The 18,189-nt window shown below is 45.3% G+C and overlaps 1 protein-coding gene across 1 annotated transcript in view; it reads left to right on the top strand.

The window, feature by feature from the left end:
* Positions 1 to 18,189, top strand: part of LOC309681704 (disintegrin and metalloproteinase domain-containing protein 9-like) — a 30,646-nt gene that overhangs the window by 9,261 nt on the left and 3,196 nt on the right. Inside the window, exons 2-21 of the mRNA XM_082495631.1 lie at positions 332 to 429; positions 1,831 to 1,895; positions 2,992 to 3,070; positions 4,877 to 4,953; positions 5,683 to 5,872; positions 6,673 to 6,738; positions 7,174 to 7,245; positions 7,988 to 8,157; positions 9,399 to 9,480; positions 10,259 to 10,392; positions 10,625 to 10,796; positions 10,915 to 11,007; positions 11,238 to 11,433; positions 11,957 to 12,062; positions 12,823 to 13,006; positions 13,673 to 13,753; positions 14,666 to 14,771; positions 16,431 to 16,569; positions 17,048 to 17,150; positions 17,786 to 17,913. Of these exons, the coding sequence (XP_082351757.1) occupies positions 332 to 429; positions 1,831 to 1,895; positions 2,992 to 3,070; positions 4,877 to 4,953; positions 5,683 to 5,872; positions 6,673 to 6,738; positions 7,174 to 7,245; positions 7,988 to 8,157; positions 9,399 to 9,480; positions 10,259 to 10,392; positions 10,625 to 10,796; positions 10,915 to 11,007; positions 11,238 to 11,433; positions 11,957 to 12,062; positions 12,823 to 13,006; positions 13,673 to 13,753; positions 14,666 to 14,771; positions 16,431 to 16,569; positions 17,048 to 17,150; positions 17,786 to 17,913 (2,341 nt within the window). The remainder of the gene's footprint in view (positions 1 to 331; positions 430 to 1,830; positions 1,896 to 2,991; positions 3,071 to 4,876; positions 4,954 to 5,682; positions 5,873 to 6,672; positions 6,739 to 7,173; positions 7,246 to 7,987; positions 8,158 to 9,398; positions 9,481 to 10,258; positions 10,393 to 10,624; positions 10,797 to 10,914; positions 11,008 to 11,237; positions 11,434 to 11,956; positions 12,063 to 12,822; positions 13,007 to 13,672; positions 13,754 to 14,665; positions 14,772 to 16,430; positions 16,570 to 17,047; positions 17,151 to 17,785; positions 17,914 to 18,189) is intronic.

Here is an 18,189-nt window from a genome sequence, read left to right as displayed (position 1 = left end):
TGTGTGCATCAGGGCCTTTGGCTTTTTCGGTTTGGGTTACAGCTCTCTAAACACGTGTGGTGCCTTGGCAATGGGGTGCTGTGTTCTTTCTTAAAAGCAGAGCTTGTAAGTCTGCCATGAGAAGCGATGCCAGCCTGGTGGCAGAGGGATCTGCAGGCCCGCACCGAGCATCCCAGTTCCAGGGGCTGAGAGAAGCCGGAGACCTGAACTGGAATCACAGGCTGTCCCCTTCCTGCTGAAAGGGCTTTTCCTGAAATAGCGTTTTCTTCCTTGTGCCTTATCCTTCCCATTGCTTTGTTTCTTTAGCCAGTGTTTCTGTTCTGCTTTCTAGGTTTCCAGCAGGTTTCTCAGTTGTCTTCCTACGAAGTCGTAATCCCACAGAGGTTAGGAAGAGAACGGCGAGAGGCTTCCAATGACTCCTCAGTGCAGGTATTGGGCAGTCTTAAAAATGCCTTCAGTTTAATATCTACTTTCTAATGAGGTCCACCCAAAACTGACCTGAAATTCTCACAAAACGCTATTGGACTCATCTAGCAGCAAACAAGTACCCACCCTTACGAAAGGTATTATATCTAGCATTGCCTTTAGCCGAGTTACGGGAAATACCTCCCTGCTCCAGACGTTATGGGTCGCTGCAATGGGTTTTTGATCTGGGTGTAAAAGTTGAGGGTTGTAACTCCACAATGAGGGTTGTTAAGCACTGGAATGAGTTTTGGAGGGGTGATGGTATCGTAATCCTGGGAGATGCTCAAAATCCGACCAGAGCAGCCTGCGCCAACTGTGTAGCTCGCCCCGCTCTGAGCAGGGGGGCGGATTAGACAACCTCCGGCGGTACTTTCCAGCCTGTATTATTCTGCTGTAGCCATGTAACTGTAGCTGTGCACTTCAAAGTATTTGGATTAGACCAACCGTGTTTAGTCTCAAGTCTTATAAACACTGGCAGAATTTAATATTAACAAAAATGCCTTGCAGTTTATCACAGCCGTTGACTAGTACTCCTGCTGTGATATTTGATGTAGCGGTCAGGTGATTCAGCTTATCCACGTAATATTTAAGGACCCTAGTTGCTGTGCGTAGCACTTGGCTAACACAAGGGTGTGGAGGTACTGGCTCACTGTGAATGTTCAGGAGTAAAGCTGTATTGTCCTTTTCCAGCTATAAATAAGGGGTTTACTGTGGAAGTCTTAGAAACAAATAATAAGAAAACCACAAAGCTATTTTGAAATAGCTTCCTTCATGTGACTTTTCCCCAGTTACACAGGAAGGGATGCCAGGTTCCGGAGGTAGGGACAATTATAAAATAGATTTCAGGCTCACTCACACGTGGTTATTCCTGGTGTGGTGCAACTAGCGGGATTTAAGAAGGAAAGTTTATTAGCTCAGTATCTGGCAATGTCAGTGTGTGGACATGGCAGTCATGTTGGCTGCTGGGTGGCAGGGAACCAGAGCGAATCCTGACGGCTGTGGTCAGGATCCTGACTTCTCATTGCGAAGTCTCGTGGGCTCAGCCAAGGAGAGCCCGCTCCCCGGACCAGTGTTGGGGTACCAGCAAGACGCTCCGATCCGCAGAGCTCTGCATCCCTCCAGGAGGTGGTTTAGATTCTGTTGGTATCAGCTGCGGCTCCAGCAGGGTCTGTGCTGCTGCCGCTGTATCTGCAAAGGCTGAGAGTACAGACTAGTGCCGAGGTACGGAAGGTGGCAGGAGTGATTTGAATGCCGCAGTCGCAGCAGTAATGAAGCTCACAGAGACTGTCTTCTGCCGAACTTTTGTTGATGTCAAAGAATGTTTTATTCATTAACATGAGTAAAATGCAACTTTTTTATATTCAGGACAAGGTGTCGTATGCTATTGAGATAGAGGGAAAAGAATACATGATTCATCTAGAAAAGAACAAGTAAGTGATGAATTTCTTCAGATTATTACATTCCATCTGTTGTGTCCAAGTAACGAGCTGGCAGGTTGCTTGTGAGTTCTGATTCCTGAGGTTCTTTACGAGAAGTGCAGTTACATGCTAGCTCTGCAAAATCGGCAGAGAAGGACAGGGAAAGTGGATTGAGTCACACGCTCCTGGCTATCAACCAGAAATGTTGAACTCCTGCAGCCCTGGTGATCCCCTGTCAGTGAAGGAAGCAGTAGTTTGCTCAGAGGGGATCTGGGGAACAGTTGACATGACTCTCTCCATTCACATCTAAAAATAAACAAACTGAACTATATTTCAAGTAAATATTTTCACTTTCTTCTGGGTTTTGTTTATTGTTTCAGGGTTTTTTTTCCTGTCTCAGCAGCACAAGAACACTAATAAATGAGGAAACTGACTTTATATTCAAGGCTTTAAGGTTCATAACTTACAGACAATATAGATGTTGTCTGTCTTGAGTTTGATTTTTAAAGGGCCACTCGCAGCAACAGCAAGTTACCTCTTACCAGGCTGTTGCTTCTTAAAACTGCCCTCATAACAGACAAAAGAGACAGAACTATTTACACTTACAAGCCCCTGGGGATCTCTAGCTGCCACTTGCCAAGCCGCTAACCTTCCAAAACATGGGAATTCGGCTACGCCACATCAAGGGATTTACCAGTACGGGTCAGCAGTCATAATCGTGGGAGACTTTCCCAATGCACGTCCTTCCAAAACTGAGGAAGAGAAGTCATATACAGCAGACTGAGTGCTGTATATGACTTCCCCGCCCCCGCATGAAAGCAAGCTTTTAGCACAGTTTAATGGGGTTTGATGTTTTTTCTGCTTATCTGGGGTGAAGTGGTGGATTTGATTTCATTAACGGTACCGCCATTCTGATATCTCGGATTTTGCTGTGGAAATGCACAATTTCTTTGTTAATTCTGAGGGGGTTTTCTTTTGAATGTTTCCTTATTTAATTGCAATTTACACACTTGTGACACTTTTGATTAGGATCATCTTACTGCCCTGCTATAGTGCCATAGTCATTTCATGAAATTCCTCTTGTATTCCTTCTCCCCTTTCCTTACAGAGAACTGCTGCCCAAAGATTTCACAGTTTATACCTATAATAAGGAGGGGAAGTTACAATCTGAACATCCAGATATCCAGGTAGGATTTCTTTCTTTTTATACCCTTACTGAAGGTGACTTGAACACTGGGCCATCTACAGGATGAAGGAGTCATGTGTTAGAAAATTATAGTTGTGTTTCTCACTGGGCCACCTTCTAATGCCGTGCATGCACTGCACTGCCCGGAGACAAGTCTGGAGCTTGTAATAGACCCGTATTTTCTTATGTGGAGCTGATTGCTGTCTAATTAAAAGCTATTCTTCTCTGAAAAGGAAATGCTCTTCTTAGCTGTCCGGTACCTCATCGTCTGAGAGTGGTGCTGTGGTATCGCTTCTGGACACCGGCCTTGCTTCTCATGGGGACCAGAACACACGGGGCAGAACTGGGGTGGTCTGGTGGCTGAACATGCGGCTCTGACTTGTACGCACAATGCTCTTCCAGATTGGTCCACAAGTCAAAATGAACGGTCAGCTGCTGACACATCTTTTCTGTTGTGCGAGGCTGTCTGTTAGTGACTCTAAGAATTTTTGAGGGTTGACAGGCTGTCTGTTAGTCCAGAAATTTGGGAACTACTAGAAGGAATGGATGAGATCAAGTCTGGAGGACCTTTGAGAAGGAGGTTATCTGCATAGCATTGGAGTTATTCCACTGAAAAAGCAGTTGCAGCCCTCTTTTTCTGTACAGGCAGCCCACCTGCTAGGTTGCCTTTGAAAATTTAATTGCTTCTTGTAGAATAAAAGTAAAGAGCAGCTCATTTGATACAAAAAGCACGAGAGTATTTCTGATGGCTTCACTCTTCTGATGTATCAATGTTGTTCCTTTGAAAGGGAAGTTAGTCATGTATGATTCATAGGATCTTGTTTTTGAAAAGAGAGCACCTGAGTCAAGTGTATATTTACTTCCTAGTTAAAAATGATTGACTAAGTGGAAAAATGCTTTTTCTGCACGAGGTCGTGAAAGTCACCGCAGCCCTGGAGGATTAGCACATGGCTTCGGTGCTTTCTGCGTTCATTGCTGAAACAACAGCCAACATAATCTACCTGACCCTATAATAACATTCAAAAATGCACTTGCCAGAGAAAATGGGGTGCATTTGCCCCATACTAGCACCTTGTCTGATTTCCGAAATGTGTATATACAGAGGGCAAAACGGCAGTACACTGTCTCATCGGGGCTGATGAGGGGTGTACTGTGCAGCCAAAGGGTCCCGGCAGCACAGTGCCTGTTGGTGAGGAAAGCTGGAGAGAGGTTACGTACAAGTTAAACATTTTGCAGAGCTGTTTTCTAGGAGGCTGAATGGCGATTTGGCCCAAATCAGCTGGGAGGGGCTGGCCTCAAAATATTTGAGGCAGGGTGGAGGACAGAAGTTAAGAGTAGGGTGGCTTACGGTTAAGTTAAGAAATCCAGTTGCTGGACCATGCTGGAGCTGCGCTTGCTGGGTGTTTATAACGTGTTGGCAGCGGCAGCTCTGAATCGGCTTCAGGTGGAATGAGTGAGTGGGCGAGTGGGATTTGCCACCGCCGTGTGTAATGAACGGCTGTCCCCGAGGAGCTGGGAAGAGCATCTGCTTCACAGCGTAGGGAGGCAGGGGTGCAGCTGGAGTGCTGTGCCCCTGGCATCCTCGTTGGCTTCCTATGTGTGAGTCCTTGTGGCGCTAAGGCAGGTGAGGAAGTTTTTAGACGTACGTTAGTGAAGTAAACGCTGTTATATTGTGGTAGAGGTAGAGGCAGGCTGTTGTAACTACTGCCGGTCAGCGGCAGGCAGAGCAATGTACGCGATCAGAGATCACCCTGGGTCTGCAGATACGTGTGGAATACGTGTAACGCGCCCTTCTTTTCCCGTGTAGGATCACTGCCATTATCAGGGCTACGTGGAGGGGACCCTGGATTCTGTGGTGGCTGTCAGCACTTGCTCGGGGCTCAGGTAGCACAGCTTGTCTTTTGTGTCCCTCTTGTCACGTGAGTCTCGTGGCTCACTGAACCTGAAACAAAATTCTTGCTCTGTTTTTAACTACTGTTCGGCCAGGCAGGGTTTCATTGGCCAGCCGCAATAGTGTATGCCTTTGTGCAGTCTTTCTGTGGCTAATAAATATTTGAAATACCATTAAATAAGTGGCAAGTTTTTATCAGAGTACAGTAAGTCGTTCTTTGACACAAATTTTGGCTTATTTTCTGATTTGGATAGATGGTTGCTACAACGAATTGTACATAGTGCAAAAATGGAAAGTCAAACACTAGTCTGCAAATTTTACAGAACTGGCCCTACGGATTGTGCCCTTCAAATTGAATTAGAAGTGTTTTCCGCTTTGGGCTAATTTCCAATTCTTTTGGGACTTTGTTTTTTTGCAGTGCCATGTCAGATACCAAAGTGGCAATAGTAATTGAACTAACACATTTCTGAATAAGGCCTGTGACTTAATTTCTTGGACATCATGAACTTTTACAAAAATGTTTAATTTGCAGTATTTGTGAAGGCCATATCCAGTGAAAGGCTGCGCTCAGGCTGGAAATGAAGCATGCTGTTTCGCAAGGACTGAGATAGGCATGCCTTTAGTTATCAAAGAATAATTGTTCCTTTGTTTTACTGTAAAAAATCTGGGTAACTATCCTCTGTGCTTAATGCAAGAATTTCTCACACACTACCACATTTTAGGGGTTTGGTGACAATAGAGAACATCACCTATGGAATTGAGCCCATGGATTCCTCTTCTGGCTCTAAACACATTTTATATCGATTGGATAACGTGAAGAGAGAGCCCACGATGTGTGGGGTGACCACCGAAGACCATGAAAGGGAACACACAGAGGAAAATCACCATCCCAGTATGACTCAGCTACTGCGAGTAAGGACTCCACTGTTTTTTCCACAGTCCCCTGTAATGCGTTTGTGAGTGTTCAGCTCAGAATATGGAAGCAGCTTAGCAGATTTCCTGGGGTTTAGCGCATACCTAAAGGTTTCTGTTTCAGAGGGCTTTCTACGCTGCTGAGAAATTCGGTTGCTTCAACAAAACAGTTGCAATTTTCTTCTGCTTCTGCACGCAGAGTGAGAGTGCAGGGGCTAGTTAGATTATTCATGGGCAGAGGGTTTGGGGGGCTTTTAAGGGCAGGAACACTACCCTCCTTGGAGAGACTCATTAACAAAGTCTTGCATCTGAAGCCAGGAGAGTATCGTGTTATTTACTCCATTCTCCTGACCGTCAGACTAACAGTTTGGGGTGACAGTCCCCTTTGTCATTTAAAGCCTGGCTATACAGGAGCAAGATTGCAGCAGAAGCAGGAGTATGAAAAACATTGTGTTTCACTTCAAGGTTGTTGGCGTTTGCTTGTTAGTATCTTTCTGCTCCTTTATAAAAGCGTATGCTTTTTTTCCAGAGAGACGCGTATGAAAAGTAAACAGGTCCCTTGCTTTTGAAACATGGAAAATCTTTGTGCAGCTAAATTTTAGTGTAAAACACTAATAGAGAAATTTTCATTGCGTTGGATTACACTTCTTGGTTTTGGCTTGTTTTCATCGTGGCACAGTGTGCTTTGGGTGTGTCTCTCAAACCGCTGGCTGTATCAAGTGAAATATGACAATGTCATGCATATTTTTGTGTACACTTGAATTAATAAATTTGAAGTTGTCTGAAACTTTTTTCTGCAGAGCAAGAGAGCGGTCCTACATCGAACAAGATATGTGGAGTTGTTCATAGTTGTGGATAAAGAAAAGGTAGGGGCTGTGTGTCACTTTCCCTTCCTTCTCCCCAGGAGATGGCTTGAAAGTCTTGGTTACTCCCAAATGGATTGCTAAGAGACGCTGACACTTCAGCAAAGGTTATGCAAATATGCTAACCTAAAACTGAATAATCATGTTCTACGCAATACTCTTTTCCTGAAGAGTAAACTGTCAGACGTGGAGAGTTTTTACCAGCAAGGAATCTAATAATAAAAGGAAAATAAGTGCCAAAAACTGCCTTTGCTGTTTTTTCCTGAATTGAGCTGTTGAGCAATAGCAATGGAGATGCTGCTGTCTCGATTAACACCTTCTTGACAGGAGATTTGGAGCCAGGCAAAAATGTTTTTAATGTTACAACTCTTAAAATCTTTTGTTCCTTTCTTTAGCTCTTGTCTTTATCTCTTCATGATTAAGTTCTTTGTCTTGCAGTTTGAAGATTTTGGGAAGAGTGAAACAGAAGTAAGAGAACACATGGTGCAACTGGCAAACTTCCTTGACAGCGTAAGTTAAAGCTATGCTGAGCGTCAGTGGGGATGACGCTGCGTGCAGCAGCCCTGCAGCGCTCTCTGCTTGGGTGAACTTCCACTGTGGGGTCGGTTCTGCTACCACTTTGATGAGAATGAAATAAAGGTTTTTATCAAGCCAGGAGCTAAACCTGTTCCCCTGGTCATCGTGTCGATGACAGACAGAACCCATGTGCGCCTGCGCATTGCGCTGAAGCAGTGCCAGAGGAGTGGGGGCTGCAGAGTGATGGCGGTATTTATTGACAGGAGCCTTTGGTGAATGTGTCACTATGAAAACTTTTCCACCTCTAAATTAATCTGCAGTCATCATACTTGAGAATTAATTCAGGGAACTCCTCCAACCTGCGTTACATCCAGTGAGTGACAGGACAGATTGTTGCAATTATTGCAATTCTTGTGTATGTGTAAAAGGTAGAGAAAAAGCGTGTCTTCCAACTTGACTATTTAGATGATGCTATTTGTCAAGATTGAGACTTGGTTTTATTTCTGTTTTGGATTTTTTTTATAGTATGGCCAGCACGGGATTTAAGCATGGATCCTTTAGCTAATGAAAGTCTAAATCACAGGCATTCTGGTGATTTGAATTGTGTGCTAACTTTTAAAAAAGAACAAACCCAAACAGAAAAAATAGCGTCTTGCACTAAGTTGCATAACACCAGACCACTTGTTCTTATTTGAGGGTCTTCAGAAATATTTCTCCTTTTTTTTTCCTTCCGCAGATGTACATCATGTTGAACATCCGCATTGTGTTGGTTGGTCTAGAGATTTGGAAGTATGAAAACATAATCAGCACAGACGGAGGTGCTGGTGATGTGCTGGCAAATTTTGTACAGTGGCGAGAGAAGAATCTTGTTCTGCGCCGGAGACATGACAGTGCCCAGTTTGTTCTGTGAGTTGCAGTTCCTTCCCTTGGACTCTTAAGAAGCTTATTCTATTCCTGTCTGCTCAGCCGTACCGTAGTATCAAAAGTAGCCGCTGTATTTCCGCAGGGAATCCGGTGCAATCTGCTGTGGCTTGTGTACGTGGGAAAACATTCCCAGTCAGCTTAAGCATTTTTAAGGTTTCTGTGGTCCTTGAATTCAGTGTCCTTTCTGACAGGTATATTGCTAAATAACAAATTCTTTTTCTTGTCCCACATGTCCTGCAATGTTACATGTTGTATTGTATAAAGCTTCTGTTCAGATAATGCTCGGTCAGGTTGTACACTGGTTAGACTTGTAATCTAGGGCTTTTTCCACTTCAACATGAGCATAAACTTGGTGCAGAGCTTTACATTTTGATGGAGAAAACGTTGTTTCAGAGTTGGTATCCAGAAGCTAGCTACGTGGTTTGAGCTTTGACACGTGACTTTAATCTTTCTGTCCCTACTGCCTTAAACTAGCACAGAGCTTCCTGAGCTGTCGTCTCTGCTCCGCTTCCAGGACGCGTGCCCCTGTGCACTTCCCGCTCCCACAGATAGCGCAGCCGTAGGAAGTCGCTGCCCAAAGTACGAGAAAGGGCAGAGGGGAGAGCACTGCTTTGCACGGGGCGACCGCCCAGCCTGCCCCTGTGCATGGCAGCAGCTCCCCTCCCCGCAGGAGCTGGGCGCCTCCTCCTCCGAGGCAGAACAGCATCGTTCAGGTGATGAGGGTGAAATGGCTGAAAAATATTAACTTTTAAAATTCTTGTATATAAAGTAAAATGGGGTGCATTGTGCTGTTGCACTTAAGCTTTAAGAACTGTGTAGAAACAAAATAAGAGAGTAATGAGAAGGAAGTCGACAAGGAAAGAAATTTATGGAGTTTGGCAACAGTAGAAAGGCAGCTAACAGCCAATTAAAACAAATGACTTTAGGGTGGACCACTTAGTTTATATTTAGAGGGAAGATGCAGAAGAGCGGGACTTTCTCTGCAAACTCTTATCTGAGTTTAAAAGAACAAAAGAACCATGAACAGAAAGATAAAGCTGAACTGGTACGTTCATACCCACAGTCAGTAGTAGCACTCCTGGAAAGCTGGAAAAGCAGTACTTTGTGCCCCCCAGGCAGAAGCGATGTACTGAGTGGCTGTGTGGATGGGCTGTAGTGTTGGCAGTATCGTGTGTCTGCACAGTCGGGATGATTGCCTTTCCTTTTTCTCCCCATGACTGTAGGAAGAAGGGGTTTGGTGGCACAGCTGGAATGGCCTATGTGGGAACAGTGTGCTCCAAGAGCCACGCGGGAGGCATCAATGTGGTGAGATATCTTTAGTGATACTGTAAATGGGATCAAGATATGAGTTTTGCACTCTAGAAGTCTTCCTGGAAGTGCACAGTCTTTCATAACAAAGCTGAAGTGGCTTAGTGGGGGCTTTTATGCGGTCCCCAACCATTTCTGGCACTTCCATGATATCTGGATCGCAACTTTTCTGTAGTCTTCTGCGTCCTCTGCTCAGCTTCTCCTCTCCTCTGTGTGCGGCACTCATGAACAAGGGAGAGGATTACTCTGCTGACATTTTAAGCACCCCTGCCTTAGAAGCATGAGGAGCTGTGGGTGTTCTTCTCAAGTCTGTCCTCTGGTGTCTGCCTGACCTGCACAGTCGTGCACTCCTAGAGCAGTGCCGCTTGACTGCCCTCTTTATGCAAAACTGCAGAGCATTAATGAACTGAATTGCTGATCTCGGATAACTGGCAATCCCAGCACTTGCTTTCTTGGACTAGTGACAGAGGGACTGGAATTGGAGTTTGCATATTTAAGGACATTTGGGCTGGGGTGGAGAATTCTAGTTTTTGTGTTAATGTTGCAGCTGCACTGGAAAGTAGAGGTTGTTAAGTAGTGTTCCAAATACGTTTATCTAAGGGCTCTTATTACTAAGCAAATGGCATGTGCTTGGTTGGAAGGCAGGCACAGTTGGTCTGAGAATCCTGTTAATGTAGAGACAGAATGACAAAAGTGTCTTTTTGGCACATAAGTAAACACTGACTTTCTCAATATAAGCTGTCTGATAATTTTCTTCTGATTTGTTCTTGTGCAGTTTGGAAGAATCAGTATACAGATGTTTGCATCAATTATGGCTCATGAACTGGGACATAACCTGGGGATGAACCATGATGATGAACGTGTCTGTCACTGTGGAGCAAGCAGTTGCATTATGAGCTCTGGAGCATCGTAAGTAACTGCCAAAAGGGAAAGCGCTTTCCGAGGGTCAGAACTCCCCACCCATGCGCTTAGTGTTTACAGGTTGCTTGTGTGCAACCTGTGCTCTTTGCAAGTGCTCTTGCAAAGAGTCGTGTCACACTTGCAGCTCTCGGGGAAAGCAAACGTTACCCTTGTTCTGCAAACCGAGGGAATGCTTGTGGGTTGGCTTAGTGTAAAGATATGCTTATGTTCTCTGTTGCAGGGGATCAAGGAACTTCAGCAGCTGCAGTGCAGAAGACTTTGAGAAGCTAACCCTTAACAAAGGTGGAAGCTGCCTGCTCAACGTTCCCAGGCCTGATGAAACCTATAGCGTCCCATACTGTGGGAACAGGCTGGTAGATGCTGGGGAGGATTGTGACTGTGGTTCACCAAAGGTTAGTTGTGTGTTTTACAAGTGCTGCCAGGGACGCCTTGCGTGCCCCTCGCAGGAGAGGGGACAGTGCATGGTGGAGGGTGCCATTTTCTTGACACTCACAGCACTTCTGTTTTAAGGAATGTGAAAGCGATCCTTGCTGTGAACCAGGTACTTGCAGACTCCGCTCCGGTGCTGAATGTGCTTATGGTGACTGCTGTAAAAACTGCCGGGTAAGAGAATTGGACGTATTATTTGGAAGTGTTCTTCAGTGGTTGAGAAAAGGAGAGCGTTTGCCTAGTCAGTGCAGCTGTGAGAGGGAATCGTCATGCATGTACACCGAGGGCTTCAGATCAACGCCTTTTTTTTTGGGGGGGGACATATTGTGGGTTGGGTGCAGTGTTCGTCTCTGCTGTAAGGTTTCTATTTGCCGACGCAGTTTCCCCCTTCTCTCTCTCTTTAGCTCCTTCCTGGAGGAACTGAGTGTCGGGCAAGTAACAACGAGTGTGACCTCCCAGAGTACTGCAACGGCACGTCCCAGTTCTGCCAGCCGGACTTCACCGTTCAGAACGGTCACCCGTGCCACAATGAGGAAGCCTACTGCTACAATGGCGTTTGCCAGTACTACGATGCGCAGTGCCAGGATATCTTTGGCTCAAGTAAGGAGGAGCACAGCGTTACTATTTTTCTAGGACATGTAGCTAAAAGAATATACTAAGTATATTTAAAATATGTTTACTTGTTTTCCTGTAACAAAGACCATCTGGCTTTGGCAAAGGATTCAAAACAGTGGTATTTATGGCTAAGCCTTCACACGTTCTGCCGTTGTTACTACTGTAGTGCTGATGATTCAAGTAGTAATTTTCTTGCACTGACCATTCCTATTACAGTGGGGCTTCTGGTGTATAGGGCTGTAAAGAAGCCATGAAGAAATATCAGATGGTATAACTGACTCAAGGTTAAGTGACTATTTTTCTCTCTCTCTTTTTCATCTTGGAACCTTGTAGAACTCACACTTTCACCTCTGCTGTTTTGAGCTAGTTCTTAAGCGCTCTGTGCTGCATGGAAAACACTAGGTGTGGCAGGATAATTGGGCTGGGTAAAGGAGATGTGCTAACGTGAGATGTTTCTGTCCCTGTTTAACGTGGTTTCTCTGTCGGGGGGATGGGCTGTCGTTTGCAGAAGCCAAAGCAGCACCCAACGATTGTTTTGCTGAAGTGAATTCCAAGGGTGACAGATTTGGCAACTGTGGTTTCCATGGCCATGACTACAAGAAATGTTCCAGCTGGTGAGTTGAGCCCAGTGCATCAAAAAGTTCCTAAGTGTATCATTGAGAATCCTTATTCAGGTGCTGCAGTATTGGTTTGGGGTGTTTTAGCAGGTGCACTGGGGAGAGACGTGTTATCCCATAATTTAATCTCATTGACATGTGTGCATCATTGGGAAACCACAGTGAGATGGCTGAGAAAAGATGTGCTTTCTCCTAATTTCTGAAGCCCTTGTTACACTCAGCTCAAAGCCCCCACACTTACACAGTTGTAAGTTTTGTTGACTTTTGGTTTAGATTATCTGGCTTTAACTCTTGCACATAATAGTGGAAATGAGTTTGAAAGTTCAGGCGGTTCTTCCGTAGCTGGGTTTGAAGCTCTCAGGCTCGTGCCACGGTTTCCCATGTGTGCCGTGTTCTGTGGCCTCAGCGCTTTGGTGCGTCACACATCCAGACGTGGGGCTACGGCAAGGAGAGCGTGTTCCACATCTCCCGTCATCGATCGTTCTTATCCTAAGGTGTTCACGTACAGAAAACCAAGCAGCAAATCATCGTGTTTTCTTTAATGTAAAGGTCCCTGCAGGTTGCAGAAAGAAGGGATAAATCCCTACTCTCGCAGCACTGAAGCGAGGCCCAGCTCAGTTTTGTTTGGCGAGTTGCCTCAATTTTATTTTCAAGTAGTGTCTTCCGGTAGAAAGAAAAGATCATATCAAATGCGTGATAGTCTTGTTCTCAGAATAAATTTAAGTGCCACTACAGTATTCATATGTTGATGTTGTAGGAATGCCATGTGTGGGAAGCTGCAATGTGAAAATGTGAAAACGATGCCTGTTTTTGGAATTAAGCCTGCGATTATCCAAACTCCCATTAGAAGTACCACGTGCTGGGGTGTAGATTTCCAGCTAGGCTCTGATGTCCCGGACCCAGGAATGGTGAATGAAGGCACTAAATGTGATACTGGAAAGGTAATTAACAATTAAAAAGTGATTTCTTAAGGTAATAATTCACGGGGTTCATGTGAATAAATTTTCAGCTGCATTTTTTCATTAATATTTTATGGCCGTTACTTTTTTTTGGTGCCTGTAGTTAATGCAAAACTGAGCGAGTCCGTTGGTTCCCCACACTGTGTAGTACTGCAGTGTATGTGCAGAAAAACTGTAATGAGCCTTTCATTTATAGATGAAGCAAAAGAAATTAAGTAAGTTAAGAGCCAAAATCTCAGCTCTGCCAATGAGCAGGAAGAGCTAGGCACACACAAATGCCTTTAAGGCAACTTTCAATTAAAATCCAACGAAACCAAAGAGCCTAGAAGCTTAGCCCCAGCAGAGGAATGTGCGTTCCACAGATCCTTACCGTGCACGGTTTAATTGCTCTTCCCTTACATTCAGGCTGGAGACAAAAGACGTGCAGTGACAGTTCAGCCCCCTTGCAGAGAAGCCTTTGGTAGCGCAGAGTGTTTCTGTGGAGCCGGGCTCCGTCACGTGGAGCGGGGCTCTGTCACGTCCGAGTAGGAGCGTTGCTTTGTGGTCAGCGAGCACGGGGCGGCTGCGGAGGCGGGGAGCGCGGGAGGGGGAAGGATGTCAGTGAAATGCCATCGTGCTCCATCGGTGTGCGTCTCTCCTCTGCCCTAGATCTGCAGGCACTTCCAGTGCGTGAGTGCCTCCGTTCTGAACTACGACTGTGACGTGGAGAGGCAGTGTCACGGGCACGGGGTGAGTAGAGCAGGAGCCTCTGCTCCTGCTGGCAGTCCACTCGCAACCGGCGCTGGGGCTGTAAGGTTTGGTCCAACTGGCAGTGTTTCTACATGGGGTCCTCTGCCATCTTTGTTACGAGAAGGATTGTGCAAATATGTAAACGGACTTTTTTAATCAGAAGTCCCAGTTTGAGCCAGATACACAGTAATTGTGTTTAATCAGCAGTGTCTATATACTAGTCTTTTCTGCATCTAGGAAGTCTTTTGCTCTTCGCTGTTTAAGGCTGTAAATAAAGTAGAATAATGCTAGATGCAGTGATTGAAAAAATTCTGTGGTTCTTGAGGATGGGTTTTGCTGTAAAAAGCTGCTTTTTGGTACTGTTAATGAGAAAAGTGCCTTTAACAGTCAGCAAAAGTTGGACTAAATTATCTAAGTTGAGAAAGTTTTAAAATGGTGGATAGTAACTTAATTATTTTTGTTTTGTTTAACTGTAAAACTCTCTATAAAATGTCTCTGGGCAAGATAGCCTGTAACAGTATCAAAAAAATCTTTGACAAAAGCTGTTAAGATGATATTTTTTTGCCAGGCAAGAAGAATTCCCAATTCCAGAATTACTAATGTAATTTGAAACTCTGCATTTCACGGGGGGGAGGGGGGGGCTGGAGCAAAAGCCAGCTCTGTAAGCCATTGGGATAGCTAATCTGTGGAAGCTCATCCTGAGCAAGGCTGTGCTTGCTCAGTCATGTGAAATCTGGAGACGCCTGGCCAGGGGCTGTCTAGAGCGGACGTGGGAGATGCCGGTTAAAGTTCTCCAGAGTGGTACGAAGGGACAGAGTAGATGGTCATGGCTACTGCATGCTGCTTTTACATATGTGGAAACTGAAGTTACTAAATAGAGCTTATTGTGATGTTTGTGTTGTTCAAACACAGGTGTGCAATAACAACAGGAACTGTCACTGTGAAGCAGGCTGGGCCCCTCCTTACTGTGACACTAAGGGCTATGGAGGCAGTCTGGACAGTGGCCCTCCTTACAACGGCAAGTGGTTGTGAGGCAGCCCCGGGGCTGGGGCCTGGCTCGCTCGGGGAGGGGTTGGGCTCGTGCGGGGCGCCCGGTTGCTCTGGAGCCACCACTTCTGGTGGCTGGAGTGCTGGCGGCTGGCTCTTCACCAGGTTTCGTTTGCAAACAATTCCAGCTACAGTTTTGGGCTCGGGGTGTTGCACTTATCTCTTTTGGGATGCCGGGGAAAGAACCTGGGCTGGTGTAATTGCCTTCCGGTGAATTCTGCCACCTCGCACCAAGATCCTCTTGGACTTCTCTGTGTCCAAGCTGGAATTAAAGCCCTTTCCGTTCTTAGATCCAAACAAAACATGAAATTTGGCTGAGGATGTGGGTTCAAATCCATCTGTGCGAACTTGCATCTCCGTCAGGACCTGCTGCTTCCCGCAGTGGTGGCAGAGAGGAGGAGCTGCCCCGTTCTGGTACCTGCAGAGAGCTGCGGGTGCACCTGCGGTGCCGTCAGGACTGACGCCTGGCCGAGGCGGGCTAGGGCAGCGCGTGTTGGCAAGTCACTATGTTATCAGCGTTTATTGTTTGAGCACAGACAGCATGCTTCGTTTGGGAGTAAATACAAATGTAGTCCCTGCCCCAAACAATTTACGGTGTAGAAGAGAGGTACGCGGTAAAGAAATGGGGGGATAAGGAGGTTTGTGACACTCTGCTGTTTGCAGACTTTCAGTTTGCTTTTTTTCATGGAGGAAAAGATGGGTTGGGGAGGGAATTTGTTTTTTTTTCCATGTAGTTGTTTCCCCAGGAAAGGTACTAGGTCAGTGTTTGACAGGGCAGGGTGATGTGTCTGTGTACTTGGAAGGTCTATGTATCTGTGTTTGAACGTGAAGAGTGGGGAAATGGTGCCTGGGGCAGGGAAGCACAATTCGTGCATGTGAGAAAGCAAACTGAAGGTGCCTGTGAAGCTTATTCTTCTCACTGACAGTTTGAAGATGAAATAGGAAGCCAAATCCAAGTTATAATTTGGAGAAAATGTGTGCAGTGCCCGTGTGGAGTATATAAAGATGGGATGTAGTCCCTTCTATGAGCTGCAAGAATAATCTTGAAGACTGTTTTCCATACGATGGTGTGGGAGGAGGCTAGAGGCTATGTCGATGCAATAACAGACTGGAGAATCGCATTGGAGCACGGACAGATGCCTCAAATTATCAGACAAAAAAGGGAAAGGCTTTTTTTTGTACAGTCTGCAGCAGAGAACGTAGATTGTTAAGAACCTGAGATCTTTGCCTACTGCAAGCAATAGTAGGAGAAGAGGAAGATTTAGGATCAGACCAAAGGGCAGAAGCTTTGATTTTGTCTCTCACAGTTGAGTTTGTAAGATCTTGAGAGTAATGTAGTGGAAGAAAAATTAGGTATTGATCTTGTAATTCAGTATGCTGTTATAGCCCAGGGTATCATGGCACGTACAGTTCTTTCGTCTTTGACCAGACTGTCCCTGTGAAAAGATAATCAGAAAATAATATATTTGGGCATATATCTTGCACTCTTACTAGATTCTGTAGTTTTTTCTTCTGTGAAAAATGGAAAATAGTTGTAGAACCAATGCTTCCAAATAGTCACTGCTACAATGAGTCAAGTGGTGGTAATGCCATGTAATACTTTTCTTCTTTGTCATTTTGTCCCCATCAGACAAAGACACCTCACTGAGAAATGGGCTGCTGGTGTTTTTTTTCCTGGTCCTCCCACTCCTTATAGCTGCTGCTCTGGCATTTGCAAAAAGAGACAGGCTGAAGCGATGCTATAGAAGATTAATGTCACGCTGCCATTCGTAAGTATAGTCTCCTTTTTACCTTCCCCTCTGCCCTTTCGAAGGAGTCCATAGACGTTTGTTTACACAGCCCAATGCCGAAGTGTGGGGGCATATCCCAGTCCCAGGCAGAGGCCCCGCATGAAACGACGCACGTAGCTTGCTCCGGGCAATGACAGAAAAGATAAATTCATCTTAAATTGAGGGAGCAGAGAACTTTCTTTTTACCATTATGTTTGTTGTCATGCATTTGTGATGGGTTTTTTATTTTTGGGTCCCATCTTTGATATTAAGTGGCAAAATGAAGCTGTCAAAATCCGAAACAGAAAAACAGTTATGTTGTTTATTAGATACGTGGCAACTGCTATCTTCCTGACATTCGATATGTGCTAAGATGGTATAAATCCATCTAACGGGTTTGAAGTGCTTGTGTTCATAGCCTGCATAGTCATTCTTTCAAAGTGATACGCTCACACGGTCCATATCAACTGCATTTCAGGTCACTTCAGTCACCACCTCCGAGAACAGAAACCGAACCGAGAGACTACCACCACCGAGGCTTCTCACACGGCATGCCTTACGCGCCGAGAGGTGTTCCCATGGTAGGAATGATCCACTTTCCATTACTCTATTTGCTCTCTGTTAATCTAAAGTAACAGATGAAGCAGTTTATATAGTTTTTGCCCTAATAAAAGCTTCAAAGTTACCTTATGTTTTCATTTCTGCAAATCGGGTTTTCTCTTTGCTAAGAGGCAAAGAGAAGGATTATTTCCTAAGTGTGTATGGGGAACGACTCAGTTTCCCGCTGTTGAAGCGCTCTCACAGGCTGTGCGTGCCTTGGCAGGCAGTTTACCTGCTGTGCTGCCCCTTCCCCTGGCGCGGAACCCCCGCCCCAGCCGAGGAGGGAGCAGTCCCTGCCCGCTCTCCAGCCCCACTCCTCTGCCGAGCAGTTTTCTCTCTGAATGCAATAACAAGCCAAAGCACACTTGCAGAACAAATCAAACGCTTGCCGTGATCAGCCTTTCTGTTTTGTTTTGTTTTTTTTTTTTTTTAACAAAATACAGTACTTTTCAGGCTGCTGTTGCTTCTTTCTACTGAGTCTCTCAGAAGGAAAGAGCAACTCTGATGCTTCCAGGTTTGTTTGCAAGTGGTCTTAAATCTCACTTAACTGACGAAACAAATACTTGGATTCCCTAAGTGCAAATTTGTGACCGTTCTCATTATCTTTTCTTTGTAGGATATGGAACCAAATACTTTTCCTGTCCCATCTTACCCAGTTAACCAGCATCCTCAGCAGGCTTACCACCAGTCTTACTATCCATCTCCGCAATACCAGGCACCGCAGCCGCAGAAGATGCCGACAAGGTTGGTCGAGTTACTGCAAATAACTATTGGCAGTTGCGCTGATGTATATGGATTGTCATTGCCTTCATCTCTGTAAGCATTAGGGTATTTCATCACGTGTTATACGCAAGCAGGACTGACCTTTTATTGAAAGAAGTTTCTCCTTCGTTCTGCTCTGTGGATCTGAGGTGCTATTACCCACAGCATTCATTTTACACACTGTCACAGCCACATTTTGATTAACAGGTTCCAGAATGCTTTTCTGGGGCCAGATTAGCCCTGCATACAGGTGAATAA

Source organism: Vanellus vanellus, assembly GCF_965231255.1.
Source record: "Vanellus vanellus genome assembly, chromosome: 26".
Taxonomy (NCBI): Eukaryota; Metazoa; Chordata; class Aves; order Charadriiformes; family Charadriidae; genus Vanellus; species Vanellus vanellus.
This window is presented reverse-complemented; position numbering and strand designations above follow the sequence as displayed.